We start from the raw sequence: 17068 nt of genomic DNA, 5'->3' as shown, positions 1-17068 counted from the left end.
TGGAATACTCGCCTCCTTCACACACTGCAGAACAGAAGCTCAAACATAAAACCAGGCATGTCTGGCATTTTCTAGTACTAACAAGAACGTAAATATTTCTTTATAGATTTAACACTTAGAGAAGTCTTGGCATCAGCCAATATCATTTAAAATTTAAGATATCTTAAAGCAAGGCTGTATTTTTAGAACCGCAAAGGTAAGTAGAAATTAATATTCAAATGTGTCACTCAGAAAAGAACATAGTGCAAATTTAAAAATGAGCTATTAGCCCCAATAAATCAGAAGCCAACACACAGGATTATATAAAACTAATGTATTTCAATGACTCAACTTGCCTATAGTTCCTACAAATAAGGCTCTACAACTACCAGTTCTCCATTTGCTCAAATTTTGAAGAAAAAAATTGAATGCGGAAGAAATAAGCTGAACACTTTGCCTAGTGTTCAAACAAGGGAGAGCTATGCACAGGCACCCAAGCCTTAGAAACTAAAACAAAAGAATCACTAGCTTCTCTGAATTTAAAAAAAAAAAAAAAAAAACGACAAAAAAACCCCAACAAAAAAACACCCATCACATTTTTGTCCTGAAACTTAAGCAATTTATTTAGGCAGAAAATCAAAAAAATAAGTGGCAGTTCTCCAAGGAGTCATGTCATACAACAGTCATCTGCACTCCTGAGAAAGACTGCATTGGAAAACAGTAAGAGCTATGCAAGCTTGACTCTGTATGGCATGTAAAAGCTCCAGCAGAAACGAGAAGATAAAATGACTTTACTTTTAAATTCTTAAGGCTTCAGAGAGTATAACATTTTTATTCATTAGAGAAATGTTCTACCATATGGTAGTGCCATATAGTCAGACCCCAGCACAAGGCCTTACACCAAACCTGTCACGGTTCTGTCACCTTAGGGATGTGAAGGAGCATGGAGCTCCCCTCATCACAACCCTAAGGCAGCTTTCACACAGAGCTGGTACAAGTGTTTGCCTAACATAACTACATTATTATATTCAAGTGAGCTTCTTTGATACAGCTGTCACTTCACAGTTTAAGTGATATTACCTCTTAGAAATTGAGAGAGGACAGGGATACAACCTGAAGAAAAGGCCAGGGTTTTTTTCCAAGCTGTTGCTAAAAGCCAAACCTTTAACTTGCAGGAAAAGAAATTACAAACCATGCTTGCTTGTGGGCATTGTCAGCACGGCACACTAACATGCATTTTTTTCGAGGCTTTTCAGGAATTACTAGTCTGATAAAGTCTACTGAGTGGAGACATTGTTTAGAGCAGCTAAAATTCTCAGTACAGATCAACCATGACACAAAAATTTTTAATTACCTGTAATACCACAGAACTGTGAGTATTGCTGGTGAAAAATCTTGTGGTCCCTGTCTTAGAAGACTGTAGATGGGCAGAGATGCCCATATCGCTGCTACCAAGAGATACTTTCATATGAGGATCCTCCTCTTCCACCAGAGATCTAAGAAGATTAGAATAAAGAAACCTTAAGACCAAACTCATTTTCTTTCAGTGCTCTTGTGTATTAAACCGAGAGTCTTCTGGGATGAAACATAACAGCATAGAGGCTATAGGTTCAAAATCAGCAGATGACAAGAGCAGTCCTTAGTGGTCCCCTTCAGCTAATGTAAGAGATTGAAGTGTTAATAGTCCCTAAAACAGCGTAACTTAAAAAAAAAAAAAATTCAGCTAATTAATTTTTCCTTTTCCTTTCACCCCCACCTCCCCAAGTAAGACACTTCCACATTATCTTATTTCTAAATGTGCTTTCAGAATTGTAGGATGCTTGCAGGGGTTTCATCCAGTTTTCAAAATCAACTATCTTACCAAATTGCCAAGGAAAAGCTGAGAGACTGAAACTCATAAGTGTAATATTAAAGTTCAGTAGTTTAATTCTTATGGCTTCCACTATCTTGCTCAAGTATGAACTAATAATAGAAAATATACATAGTGGGGTTTCAAGCTGTAACTATAAGCTACCTTTATAAACACACAACTAGAACAACCCCTTTAGGACATGATATGCAGTATTTTGCAACTGCAGGCAAACACTTCATAATCTTAACTTAAGATTTGTTAGTGTGAAGTCAATACTTATGTTTGTGATTCCAAACAATTACTGTCCAAATCTAGATAGGAAGGGCTAATTTTAGGTAGAATTGTTAAAGTATTATTAGCCTTCCATTTTAATCTTGAGATGTAAATTAGGTTTACATAAAGAGATATGCATATGAGATTCCAACTACCCTAACCTGTAATTATTATAAAATGTAAATAAATTTCATCTCCAGAAATATTAACAATAACTAGTTCCTGTAATTTCCATGATCTAATGTGCTACCTACTAGCATGCATAGCACTATAATGCATATATATGCAATATTAATTAGCAAACATAATTGAACTGTTAATTCATAGGTGAGGACATCTTCATTATTAATAAAGACCCCATGTTTCACAAAAAGATTCGTAGCCATTTGACGTAATTGCTGCAAATCTCAGACACAGGAAGTTTTCCAAATTTTAAACATGCAGGTAAAAACATTGGCCTCCAAGCTAGTTTCAGAAATTACTTTAAGTAACCAGAATGTGCTTAAATTCCACCACCCCACCCTCCCCCAGTTTTGACTGCAATCACTATGTAAGGACAAATTTGGAGTTTGCGGATGAAAAATAATTTTCATAAAATTCTTGTCCAAAAAAAAAGTTTTGTTTCTTTTTTAAAAAAAGTATTTGCCCCCACCTTCTTTGGTACATAGACTATGTAGAGCAGTTTCTGAAACTCACACATTACTCTGACAGCACTGAGGTGCTTTGTTCAAACCCATGGGTACAGAAGGTCAGCTATGGAAACATATTCAAAACAAATTCACCATTCAACAGCATACACGGGTTTGAAACCATGAGATTTTATGCACACAGACATAACAACAGATTGTAGGAACAAGGGTATATCTCAATATCTTCGGCTTCTAAGGTAGCAACCCAATACTCAGACATCTGAAAAAATTAAATGTGGATGTTCTACAGCATGCAAGAATTGAGTCATTTTTGAACCAGAATTCTCTCTAGTTCATAAAACAAATCCAGAGCGTAATTTAAATAAAGTTTTACAGGGTGTACATTTGAAAAGTGCTCTCCAAACTATCTTTGGCATCCAACAATGTAGCACAGGAGCAAAGTAGTTGCTAGCTCATGACCCAAAACATTTTTATTCACCTTCTTCTAGGGTGTTTTAGGTTTGGGTTTATTTAGTGCATTTTAGTTTTAATACAAACACATCAAGGAAAGTCTAACACAATTTCAAAGGACAGCCAGTCTCTAAATTTGTACACGTCTTTCTAAGAACAAATGTAAAATAATGTGGGTAGAACTTGTAAGCATGAGTGGAAAGGAACTGCAGACTCAACTAGTATGAATCTGGCTATTTGCTCTTGAAAGGCCTTCCTGAAATGTCAGATCAGATAGCCATTTTACGAAGAGGCTTTTAAATTACTTTTTCTAAACTCAGAAGAAAATAGAAGATGTAAACATCAGTTAAAATCATTAGGAAAAGAAACATACAAGTAAACCAACTTTCTTGGCTGTTTGGAGTGGGCTTTTTACCATGTTTGCCACATACACCATGCTACTTATTTCTCTACAGTCAGCATACTTCGTAAGTTTTACAAATGAAGGCAAAGACCTTGACCGTGATTCATTTATTCCATGAATGGCAGTGATACTGTAAGCATTTTTCTGAACAGGCCGTCTTACAGACAACTTCCCAAGCTTTGTCCTCTATAGCACAGGATACCTTGATACAACTGCACAGCCAATACAGAGGCTACAATATATTTCAAAATACTTGCAATACTTAAAAGTAGGCATTCAACATGCCAGGTGTGGCTATAAGCAGTTACTTCCCCTACCTGATTTTCAATACATAATGGACAGTTGTCCAATACCTATATCACAAATATAAGCTCAACAGCTCACAACTTGCTGCTCTTCTGCAGAAAAGATTTTCACTATTTCTCCTCCACATTTGCCATTACGTATGTACAGGAACTTGCATATGGGAATCAGACATTAAAAATGCCAACCTTCCACACTACAAAAATCCACAAGAAAATAAATGTTACTGTTCTAGTCTCAAACAATAACTTGGCCACGTATGACTCCACGAGAATAAACATAAAGATAACCAGATTATATTATTCCTATACTGGTTTTTTCTTTATATCTAAGCAACAATATGGTTGTGTTTGGGGGGTTGTTTTTTTGGTTGGTTTGTGTTTTTTGTTGGTTTTGGTGGTTTGGGGTTTTTTTGGGGTTTTTTTTTTTTTTTTTACACTTTTGTTTTAAACACAACACCTTTTTTTACCTACAGCTTAATAGTGTAGGAAGGCAGAGTACCTCTCCCATCATGCAGAAAGTGACATTCAGGAGCTGTTTTGGCAGAAGTTACAATGCAAGTCAGCAATGAGACCTGGCAACTGCACACTGATCCCCTGAATCCCAGCCTTGTAGCATTCACCAAGAGGGAAAGAGCACTCCTGGAGCAACCAGAAGTTATGAATTTGTCATTGGCTTTGCACCAGTTTCAGCATTTATCTTCACGTAACAAGAGAAAGCCATCTTTCTAAGACAAAGTGAAAATGCAACAGCTTCTACACACTGTGTTTATAGCATTACACAAAGAAACAGCAAAACCCAAGCACTATATCATATACAACGAGAGTGATTTAAAACTACTCTGCAAAGAAATTTTAAACTATTCAGAATATAATTTTTATCTGGGGGGGGTGTAAAGTGAATATTCAGAAATAACTCTGCCATTCACACCCAGAACAGACGGGTAACATGCTTTATATCCAACCAAATTCCCAGCAAAAACACAGTACATACATCTGTCTTGTTTGGACACTTACCAAAGGCATTATTTACATTCATTAACATAGGTCTGGTGAGCACTATAATTAATTAGATAATAATGAATGTAAACATATCGATTTTTTTTTTTTTACTTTAAGTACAGTACATCACAATTAAGCATACTACCAAAGAAGAAAGCTAATTCATTTTCTAATTAATTTTACTGTTCTGATCAATAGAAATCATTAAACAAGAAGTGCAGAAGTAGCATTTTTAAGCAGAGTTAAAAACAAAAGTTGGAGGAGACGGCTAAAACTACAATAATATGTAGCGATAATTCACAAGCTGCTCTAAGGATATTAACACCACTTTCAATGCATACACTTGGTCTGGAGGGGGTTGAACATTATAGTGTTAATAACAAGGGAATGCTGGAGTTTAACGTGAAATGAATATTAACATTGCAATAGCAAGGCAGAGGAGCTGCCTGACTCTTTCTGCAGCCTCTGGGAAGCAGTGGCTCGCAGTTCAGAGAAAGGCACCGGAGGTTAATTAGTTGCTATTACAAAATAAGCTGTCAGTCAGAATTTTCTTTCTAACCTTATGTTGATTCTTTCAAGTACAGCATATTTTTTTCCCTGCTATAAACGTGCTTTTCTCATGACTCCAAGTTAATCCTCCAAGTACTTCCAAGTGGTATTTTTATAGTGATGAAATATGGAGTGTGCATTACATGGAGATTAATGATATATCTTTATTTACTAACTTCCTGACAATTTTCAAGGAAGATACATTTCTTGGCTTGTTACCGTTATAAAAAAAGATGTAAGTTTTCTTTCTGTAGATGACTGCCCACTAGATTCTCTTCCATTTGTTTTCTCTCTAAAGGTATTCTTTTAAATCTTGTTCACCTACTAAAAGGTACCTGAACACCCTCTTTAACAATCTGTGCAATTAGCAATTACTTTAGAACTAGAAAGACCACTGTAAGCCAAATGTTGAGCTATAAAAAAAAATAATACAACAATAGTTCAAGAGTCTTGCAGAGCTAGCAGAAAGCTACACTGACTTTTCCGGGTTTGGTTTTGGGGATTTTAGTTTGTTTGGGTTTTAAGCGTTTTTTCATATCACAGGCAGAGGAGAACCATAGCTAAGCACCACCCTAGTGGAGAAAATAGAGTTCAGATTGGAACAATTCAGTAGTATTATTTACTATTTCATGGATTTGAAAGATACAAGTTCAGTAGCTTTTAAATATTAACAGGTATATAACCCCCTAAATCTTGTCAGAACACAGGACAAAATATGGTGGGGTAGCAACAAGAATGGTTAACTTCTGTTAATGAAAAAAAGATTGGAAAACATCTCAATGGGTCTTCATGAGTTTCTAGGGTTAATTGCTAGCCCCGGCACATAAAGAAGTAGCACAAGTAAATATCTTGACTGGCTCAAACATTAAGGAGCTTAGTATTCCAGGAGAATACTAAAAAAGTAATTTGAAAACACACAGACTGACCAAAGTATTTACAGGACTTCTGTCCACTACTGCTCCCAATTCTGTCTCAAATCTCTACAGATTACTTGCAGTGAATTATGGAAACTCTGAACTGACTTTAAAGGCGAAACTGAAATACGCATACAGCAGGAGAACCACTAACCCTGTGACCAGGATGGGATGCAAGACCCTGCAGTTTGACCCAGAATCTGAACATTACTCAATCCTTAGCTGAAGGCTTGTTGACAAACACAGGTGCCCACATAGAATCACAGAATGGTTTGCATTGAAAGGAACCTTAAAGATCATGTAGTTCCACCCCCCTTCCACTAGACCAGGTTGCTCCAAGCCCTGTCCAACCTGGCCTTGAACACTTCCAGGGAGGGAGCAGCCACAAATTCTCTCAGCAACCTGTTCCGATATCTCACCATCTCTAGCATAATTGCTATTTGTATGTTCCTTCAAAATATGCTTTAAGCACTGGAACTTTCCAGTAAACACTGACAAATACTTTTTAACTGGCTGGAGTTACAACATGATTCACAGAGGCGAACTGCTTTCTAAAGCACTTAACAAATATTAACCTGTTAAAACAGTTCAGAGGCATCCAGGTGACCCATGATAAGCAAAGATCTGAAGAAACTATGACAAGTTTTACTCTCAACTAGAACATTCAAATTATGGAGCTGCCATTTTGTACAGAGCTCAGTGGCAGGAATGAACTAAAACAATACTCTGTTATGATGTTTTCTTCAGAAGTAGTTGAACTCACTCTGGTGCAACAGAAACAAGGCAACTATGAATATTATTGGGGATTTGTTCATTTATATCAGTAAACCATTGATCTGTTTGAAACTGTCAGAGCATAGTGTGCAGTCTTTGAAAACTAAGTAAGGAGATCAGCCTACAGCTACAGATATTTTAGAGTGCATGTTCTCTGATTTATTTAAAACCCACAGTCTTTACATAACTCAGTAAAAGCCTGCCAAAGCCATATTGGCCAGACAGTGAATTCTTAATTTGGTGAAGCTCAATAGCTTGTTTTTGAAAGGATTATAACCTTATTTTCTCTGTCAAATTACTGTCCAATGAACCATGACTGGAAGTGTTCTGGTCACTGGTAAATGGCATCTTCAGCAATCACTCCTGGCATGTGCCGGTGCTCTGGTATTTATGAGCAAACAAAGAACCAGACTTCAATTTTATATTAAGATATTCTTACTACAAGATAAACCTTTACTATTTTATGATCTATCAAAAAAATCTGGTATATTACAGGGCCATTCTATACTTGCGGCTATGCACGTATTTTGCTGATGAACCTCTTAATGAAAAGGCCAGTGAAATACAGTGAAACTTTCATTTACACTTAGATATCGAGTAATTCTTTACTTTGTATGCATAATCTGCCAACAAGTATTTTAGTATGCCTAGTCTGCCAAAAAATAATTTAAGTATTGACTAACTTACTGTCTTCCTATTATGAACAGATGTTCCAGCTTCGTGAGTAATGAATTTAGGAATTCCCCAACAAATTACATGGCCACCTAGGAGCTCAATAAGCATAACTGATATGGCAGCACTGTATGAAAGAAAATCTTATAATGCTTCTATTAAGAAATTCAAATATTAATATCATGCAGATGAACAAATTACACAATCATGGTATTTCACATTTCTTCCATTCTGTATCTCTACCCATACAATTTCAGAAAATCCTTTTTTCTGGCAAAGAGTTACTTTTCCACATGTCCTCCCCTAAAATAACATCTCATCTTTTTATTACTATTTTCTAGCAGGAGTTTCTAACAACTCCTTTGTGGTATCCATAACCCAGTAAAACTAGACAGTTTTAGAATTTGTTAATTTTTTATTACAAAAATACAACAAAAGTTTCTATAGGAAATGCAACTTTACATTTTAAAATAGACATATGACTCCAGCTAGAAGAAAAAACAAACGCAAAAGGTCATTTTTGTTCCAACAGGTTGACAGAGAAAGTTAAGGTAACTCCTCTTAACTAACCAACATGTTCAGCAAACTTCAGTTCTTGCTTTGAGGGCATACAGGTACTGACAGAGGCTGCTGCTAAAGATCTGAAAGCACGATGAACACGAGAACAGCACTGGAAGACAGGACCTAAATCACTTGTGTATACCACAAAGGTGATACGCACAAGGAATCATGCCTTTTTTTCCTTTATTATGGCCGATAGCCCCATGCTATCAGCTTCAGATGTCACTGTTTTTACCAAACAGTTTAAAGGCTGTATTTTTAACACATGAACTAGAGGCCGGTAACATAACTAGAAACACTTTGCATTTAGCAAGTTTGCAAACCTTTACCTCAAGTGAATTAACACCACATTTTAACTGCTCACCTTGGGCAATGCTCTGATGTTTATATTTTAATATCTCACTTTTTACACCTGACCTTGTTTATAGATTAGAAAGACAGCAGTAACAGCAGAACATCTAAACATTTGTTTAGTAACTCGATACTGAGCTCTTCTAAATCTCTACTTCAGGAGAAAAGCATAAAATAAACCTTACTGTTTCTTAAGTTATAAAACAAATGGGTGTTCTTATATCCATTTTTCACCTTTCTACTAAATTAAGAGTGTTCTCTAGAAGCAGAGCAAACCAGTGAGAAGTAGCATTTTGCTTTCACAAGGCTCTGGCCAAGGGCAGCAAGAGATGAAGATACAAGCCTTCCAAGTCCCCAAAATCAGAGAAGGACAAATATCGTTTCTGTACACATGCTGATGGGCAGCAAGCAGAGGCAGGTAGCTTGCCAGCTTTAACTGCTGTTCGGACACAGTTACAGCATGAGATGCTCATTGCAATGACCAGCTTAAGAAGGTGACTAAAGGGGAAATAAGTCCCGAAGCAATGTAGCCTGAGCACCTCTGCAAGCACAATCACCAATGGTAGCAAGGCCATGAGATGAACAACATATACAAACTGACTCAAAGGACAGGGACACCGAACATTGTTCAACCATGGGCAGGCTCAAGGTAACCTACTTAAGCTACTCCAGAAGCAAAGTTTTGGAGACTAAAGGCTTAACATTTATGCACTAATGTTTGGGGTTTTTTTTAATCCAGTCAAGTCTCATTGGACTTCAACACACAATCACCATCTTGACAAAAAGTTTCTGACCAGGCAAGTCCATGATGTCAACAGAATGATGACTACTACTAGAAACACTCAAATGATTGAACACACAATCACTGTTCCAAAGGCCAATGGATCTGAGTGGAAAGGACAACACAGATGTGAGGATATTCCCAGCATCACTTGAACCTTTTTGTTATCACTTCCTAGCAAGACCACACTATGACCAAAGCCAGAACAAAATTAGGTCCCACAAAGCCAGCAGAAGAGGACTGAGCAACACCATCAACCATTTCCATAGGATTTCCCAAGGATACACAGACAGAAAACATGCTCCTCAAAATTCCTTCTTAAACAACTAAACTATCAGAGGTCTCAAGCTGTTTGCAGCTTAATTACAGCCCGCTGGTTAATTCAAATTTGTTTTCCACAGAAACAAAGCAATATTTGGCTCAGTCATTGCTATAAAGCTTTTGTTCCTAACAGTATTTAGTCTCTCTGGGAGCCTTAGTATCACATCCACATTTATCTATTTGACAAAGGGTTTACATTCATTGAGCCATTTGTAGCTTAAATTTGCAGACTGAGATTGTTTAATGATGCTAAATTAGAAACGGTTCTCTAATGACTTTTTGCCAAAGTTGGTGTTCGTCTATTGATTCCTACTATTAAAAACAGAAAAAGCAAAGCAAATACACATGCTTTGTATCCCTTCTACAGAAGCAGAACTACTTTATTTCCTTGACACTCAAAAAGGTACAATACAACAGTCACTCAGAGGTTTCACAGTTTAGGCTGGACTGGCACTGTACATCCTATTCTCTGACCTTTGTATTTGGTCTTCAGCGTTCAAAAGGCAAGTCATAATTTTTGCTAGGCAGCTTAGTACTTCCTATGCATTACAGAGCACTTAAGAAAAATATTTTGCACGCACCAGCAGATTACAGTTCTACCTGATGTGTCTTTAAAGTTACTTTTCATACATATAGAAATTGTTAAGTTTGCAGAATGATTCCTTAAAGACAAAAATCTATATATGTCTCAGGTGACACCTGCACATTCAAGATTTGGTCATAGAACGTATATCCCACTGTATTCCTGTAACAGATTTAGGAACCTCCTATCCTCTCCAAAGTGTTGGCTTTTTTTTTTTTTCCCTTATGTAGCATACAGAATAATTTTGATAGCTTAAAAGCCAGCAAAGGAAGGAACAAGATTCTGACTTTAGGGTTTGGTAATTAACTCCTGCTCTTTCTGCTGCCTAGGTCTTGTTCTACCATTCCTCTTGCTTTGTCACTTCTCACAGTTGTTTTAGCATTCCTTTATTACAGTCTCCTGCGGAGAATGTAGGGGGGGCATTAATTACTTTAAATAATTTTCCCCCTACGTAATAAAGAGTTTAAGCATGTCAGGCAACAGGTGTGGGTGATTTGTCCATCCCATGAAAAAAATACATTTTTGCAACTTAGATATTGCAACAATCTCAGTCACTGCTGGACAAAATATTACAGCAATAATATAGATGTGCACTTCTACTTTAATGTTATAGCTACACATTATTACACTACAATTCCCACTATTACCATTTAGAACAAGTGACTATTATTTTAAAACACCAATATTCACCAAGTAGTTTATGAAAATCCATAGGTATCCCCATCCAAGCTTCAACAGAAAATACTGCATAACGCTAGAAAAGCCAGTGGGTAGAAAGTGATTGCACAACAAGATTTTTCCACAATAACAAGGAAATAATGGCAAAAAAAGACAAACTGGCAGAATTGACATTCTGACAGAATAGGCTGAGTAACGTATTCAAGACAATTCAATAAAGATGCTTTAGCATGTCACAACATAATGTCAATACTGCAATATCATGCTACATAAGGAGGAGAATGTAATTTTGAGGACCTGTAAACCACAGCATCAGCTATAAAGGTCTACCTAGAAAAAACACTAGCACTGAGAAACTTCATGACAGCCAGGTTTCGATTTTTTTCCTTGTTTTTGCCAGTTTATTACTGCAATGAAATGTCACATTTTAAACAGAATAAGCTACTGAAATGCCTATTATTTAAAATGCAAAAGTAAGATCAACAAGAACATATGAGAACTCTATACACAAAATTGCTGGGATTAAAAGCAGTCTTCTACTTATAATACATAAACCCCTTCTATTCCCCACCCACACAATTCATCTGTTTGCATGGATGGTCAGATTACTTTAAAAAACATCGGGGGTGACCTGCACATTAACTTTCAACATGTTGAAATTTTAAATATCTAGGAAGTAATTACTTAAAATGGAAATGTTGCCAAAGACAGGCAAGTCTGTTTTGGTGTGAATACCATGCAGTCTGTCAAATGCTCAAGAGCCCAACAAAAGGCTTTATTTACTAGAAATGACCAATGAAGACAGTAGAGACACATAGGGTGGTATCACAGAGGAGAACTAATACAGATGGTCTGATGAATTAAGCATACACACCTTTTCCCATTGAAGTATGTATCACTGTATAGCATAAATTCAAAGAGCTCATTGTAGAGCAAATCAGAGATTTGAAATAAGACACAAAAGCATTAACTACGTAACCTATATAAGCAGCTAAAACTAATGCTAATTACTCCAGAGTATTAACAATTTATTCTACTTTTCTGCACAGTAACTGATTTCCATTACCACAAAGCATTTCCTATCGGACAAATTTCGCAACTACATGACTCAGGATATACAGAGTGTGTTGCAAACCCTTTGATAGCAATACATTTGGAATATCACATTTATTTCTCCTAACATTAGTCAGTTATTTATGAACACACATGCAAAAGATAGTTTCATTTAAAGTTTCAACACACTATTCCATGTAAAACGATAGAAGGCACTACATTTACAAGCAGATTATTCTGCATCAAGAATTTTTTAAATTTTATTTCTTTTTAAACATGGCATGTTGGAGACTAAAAACATTTAACTGAACATTTAACTTTACAGAAACAGCTAACTCTCACATGACATAGGCTTATAGAATAATCCTTTATCATAGTATTTTTGAAAATAGTATTTTTGCATCATTGAATACTTTGCAGATGTCCACCATAGTACTTTAATCTCCAGAGTTTCCACAAACATTTCATCTGTTCATGCTAATGGAAGACGTGCACAACTTTGGAAAAAAATATAAATGATATTGCTAGTGTGAATAAGAAAGAATTCTCTTAGTTCTTAATGTACGAGACGACATGACCCGTGAACAATCATTGGGACGTATATTCCTTTACACTTCAAAGCTGTTCTATACAACCAAATTCTGGACTGTTCTCACCCTCGCTGAAGCAGTGCTTCAATTCTTCTGCATATGTCAGTCACTGGGGTTTTTTTTGTTTTTAACATGTGGCTGTCAATACACATGCCAAAAAATATCACTTTTCCAAGGCAGTATTATTCACTTTGTCCTCTCCTCTGATGCACTTGCTGAAACTGCTCACCTGCCCACATAATGTATTAAGTCACCTAGGTCTGTCCCCACATAGTCAACATAATCGCAAATATTAATATGATTTCACTAGCACAGCATAAACTTGCTGTAACAGCTTTTATACTCATTTTGACAAAAGGAATCCATATTCTAAACCCCAACACCATAAGTGTCATGAAAGAAAATGTAAAGCAGCTTGACAAAGGCATATGCATGCACACATATCTGCACATTCCTAACTCGTGCACTAAGCCAGGCTGCGTTACACCTACATATATTGATCACACGTCAGTGCTCCAATTCTAACACTACCTAGTTTTCCCTGGGCAATGTCACTGGACCTCTCCATCAACCAGTTCCAAGAGAAGCCAGAAGATGTCTGCATTCCCCTTCAGAGGGACCCTTCACCTTCCATATAACATGAAAAATTACCTCTTGAAGACAGGATACCCTGAAAATATCCCTAAAAAATAACTGGTGGTAAACAAAACCACTAGCCAAGAGGCAGCAATTCACTGCTGCTCCTTCCCATTGCCAGGAAAGCAGTACCACACCCAGCAAAACTAGCAGACTTCCCTTAACAGAACCCCATCCTCACCTACAAAGCCATCAGCTCAACTTCAGGAGGTCCTTTACTTCCTATATTACCCGGCCACAAGTTTCCCACAGCAGAGAATGCTCTGGGACAAGCTCTTTGTACTCATTCCCCACCTTGGGAACTGCCACAAACTTTTCAAGCAGAGAGTGCAGCTAAACCGCCCCAGCTGAGCAGCTTGCAGTCAAGTTAACTGTTTTACAGTGGTACTTTGTACGTAGATGCCTGCTTCATCCAAGAAGCCAAACATGCTCGTAATCGCCAGTCTCGGCATTTTAATACAAGGAAACAAAGTAGACTTCAGGTATTGGGTAGACAGACAAAAAAACCCACTAATAAAATCTATGTGTCCTGACAACAGTTTAACCTCTGGATAAGTTGCTTCTGAATCACAGGCAGGATGAAGCTTTTAAAGTTAAGGTCAACTTTACTTGAAAAACCTGAAAAACCGGAATTTCAGGTACAAAAAATATTTCACCTTTAAGACCTCTCTACATTCCAAATTATACTACAAACCTATTTTATAAGATTAAGATGTCAAGTATTAAAGGGATTAAAAGCTCAATTACACCCTTGTATAGTCTAGATCCAAAATACCAGCTACGGAAGTGTTCATCTGTGAATTAAAGTTTTATGGTCATTTATTTTACATCACTATATGTTCCATTTCACACGCCACTTATTACTGAATCTTTTACTCAAAACATAAACCTTTTGCCAGCAGAGTACTACTTATGAAAGAAAACTTCTAAATATGAATGTGAAAAACATCAGATTGTAAAACATCAGCAAATTTACTGTAATCTCTGCAATGAAGATAATGAATACCATCACCTATTTTACTGGTCAACCTAAATTACAAGACTGTTTTTATCAGTTGATACACACTGCCTAATCAAATAGGTGCCATTTTGTAATGTTTCTCATTCTTTATAATAAAGTATATGAATAATTTAACCTTACATTTAAGAGTCCTGCTAATGTCAGGACTGTGTGCCAGTGAAGAAACATCTCCATAAACACCGGGACACACTGAGTCATAAAAAGATGATTAAGGCTGCTGATCACATATTTCTCATGCTCTAGATAAGCTTAGCATCATATAGTTAAGCACGATCACTAAACCTGTTCACATATATTCAACACACTGAGATAATCACCTACATGATCCCCATCATAAAAGCCAGAGCATACACAGAGCTAGATTAGCCATTTAAAGGCAACACACAAAAGAAATGCTCAGTTTCAGCAGCAGATAGATCAGACTAGCCTGCTTCTGATTTTTCTTGCATTTAATAAGTACTACAGTTTAAAAAACAAAAGCATAACATACAATGCTAAAGCTTCCCTGAAATAGGTTCAAAAGCCTCACAACTCTTTTTTTATCATGACACACTCTTTGTATTTAGTCATATTTTTAAAAACTCAGAATAAATAGCAATTTATTGGAAATAGCTTATCTTCTAGTAACCTTAAGCACATTTGATGCATCCAGTGAGTGAAAAAGATGAAGCACTTCCATGAAAATTAACCTTAAATTGGAGCATGCACAGCACAGGTTCTACACAGCCAGGTTAGCTCCTTAAACCCCAGCCTTTCTGACTGAGAACAATAGTGACCACGCATACAGTGTTGTATTGTTTCAGCTCCACTGCTTCTCAAGGCAATTCTCAGCAACAACCAAAAAAGACGACATTTAGAGGACCTGTAAATACCTATTTCTTACAGCATGTCCTCCCTACAGTAGCTGAAGCAAAAACCTATCTGCAAGAAGACAGTACAAGCTTAAAAGTACTAATATTGTGGGTATTAGGCTGGAATACTACTGAAAAGTAATAGTCTTTATAGTAATTTTCAGATAGGGAAGTCATCTACATTGCTACTTGTGCATTTTAAAGCAACTCTTACTCATTTTGAAAGAGCTGCTTCCTTAAATAAAGGCAGAAGCAATTCAGTACCCTATGCTCAGTTTTATTTCACAGAAGGAAAAAAGCCACCTGTATATGCTAACACAGAACTCACACCAACAAAAGGTGAACAAAAGCTCCATCAAGATTTGGCAAGACAAAGGCTTAATACTTCCATGTGTATTAAAATACTCTTTTATGTGAAGCTACTTTACATGGACATACTGCATAACTATATAAGTATTCAGATATGAACGATTTATATTTTTATGTTTTAAGTTTTTACTGTAACTTTGTAAAAAGACATTCAATCTGTATTAAGGCTAAGACTTAAGAATAAAACAAGACCAAAGCAGGACGATTTCTCTTATATGAGAAGTTACACGAACAAAAGTGCAGTACAATACAGCAGGTGATTTCATATTTAATTTCCAAGTGTAATAGTCAGGGGGAGGAAATGTTAGCATATACATTAAAAAGAAAACCTGCCTCAAAGCTTAACTTGTCAATTCAAGAGCATCTCTACAAATTAACAGTAACACAAACTTTTCAAATGAACATATACAGTATTATTACGAATATGGCTTATTCTGTACAATTTCTCTACGTTTCAACAAAGAGGGAAAGACTCGACACAACATCCATCATGAAACATCCAGGATAAAATCTGGGGGGTCTACATAGAAAACAAGGTAAAATTCTGAGTGCCAATGTCATTTCATATATAACAGGGTATTTTGCCACAGGGTAGTCTCACAAAAGCAATCCCACCTTATTATCCTCATTTCTCTCACTTACATGTATGCTGGAGAAAGTGGCGATGACCTGGATGTTTTAAGCACAGGAACTGGGAATTTCCAGATAGCAGGAGAGCTCGTTTTCCATTTCAATGGCATGTTGTCACCACGGTACTACAATAACAGTAAACAGCGTTTCCATAACAGACTACCAACTAGGACTTCCATTCCACACACTACTGACACAGCAGTGGCTGCTGCTAAGAACGAGGAAATGATTCTGCCAATGCCCTTAAACCGATGCTTCCAATCTGTAAAACAGGGCTGCAAGGCATCTCCTTTTAAATCCTGCTGTCCCCTAAAGCAATATGATGATTCTATCCTTCTAACTCAACAATAGTGCCACCTCGTTAGGGAAGCGCTGACTGCAGTATATGTTTAAAAAAAAAAAGAGACTGCACTGTGCACACCAGCACAATGCAGCTTTATTTAATAAAAGCAGCTAATTTTTAAAGAACTGTTTCTGATGCTATTGTTCTACCTTAACAGGGACACTGCAGCACTGTACTATATTCTCTTCCTATTAACCTCATTTCTGACCAATGGAAGCAGAAAAAAAATGGGTTTCATATGAAAGTGAAACAACATACCTACTCAGAATACACTTGTCATCCTCTGAACATTCTTCTTTTGAGCTGCAACAATACAAATGGGATATAAATCTCAGCATAGCCTTAGGCCACGGCTAATAAAGATCAGTGACTAAATTCAGCAGCCTGTTTTCCTCCTGTGCAAGCTCTGACCAAACAATACAAGAATGCCATTATGGAAAAAGCCCATTGCAAAAATCAGTCCTTCTAATCCATAGCTAG

General features: G+C 36.7%; 1 protein-coding gene across 9 annotated transcripts in view; it reads right to left on the bottom strand.

The window, feature by feature from the left end:
• KLHL13 (kelch like family member 13) overlaps positions 1 to 17068 on the bottom strand; it is a 90710-nt gene that overhangs the window by 25749 nt on the left and 47893 nt on the right. For 6 of the 9 annotated variants that reach the window (XM_074882323.1, XM_074882321.1, XM_074882325.1 and 3 more), the window contains one exon: positions 1334 to 1475. In XM_074882323.1, coding sequence (XP_074738424.1) covers positions 1334 to 1475 — 142 coding nt within the window. Of the gene's footprint in view, positions 1 to 1333; positions 1476 to 16257; positions 16558 to 16846; positions 17003 to 17068 lie in introns of those variants that run through there. The other 3 variants (XM_074882320.1, XM_074882327.1, XM_074882319.1) reach the window with 3 other exon arrangements.

Source organism: Strix uralensis, chromosome 13 (genome assembly GCF_047716275.1).
Source record: "Strix uralensis isolate ZFMK-TIS-50842 chromosome 13, bStrUra1, whole genome shotgun sequence".
Lineage (NCBI taxonomy): Eukaryota > Metazoa > Chordata > Aves > Strigiformes > Strigidae > Strix > Strix uralensis.
The sequence above is the reverse complement of the archived record's forward strand: the minus strand, read 5'-3'. Positions and strand labels throughout refer to the sequence as shown.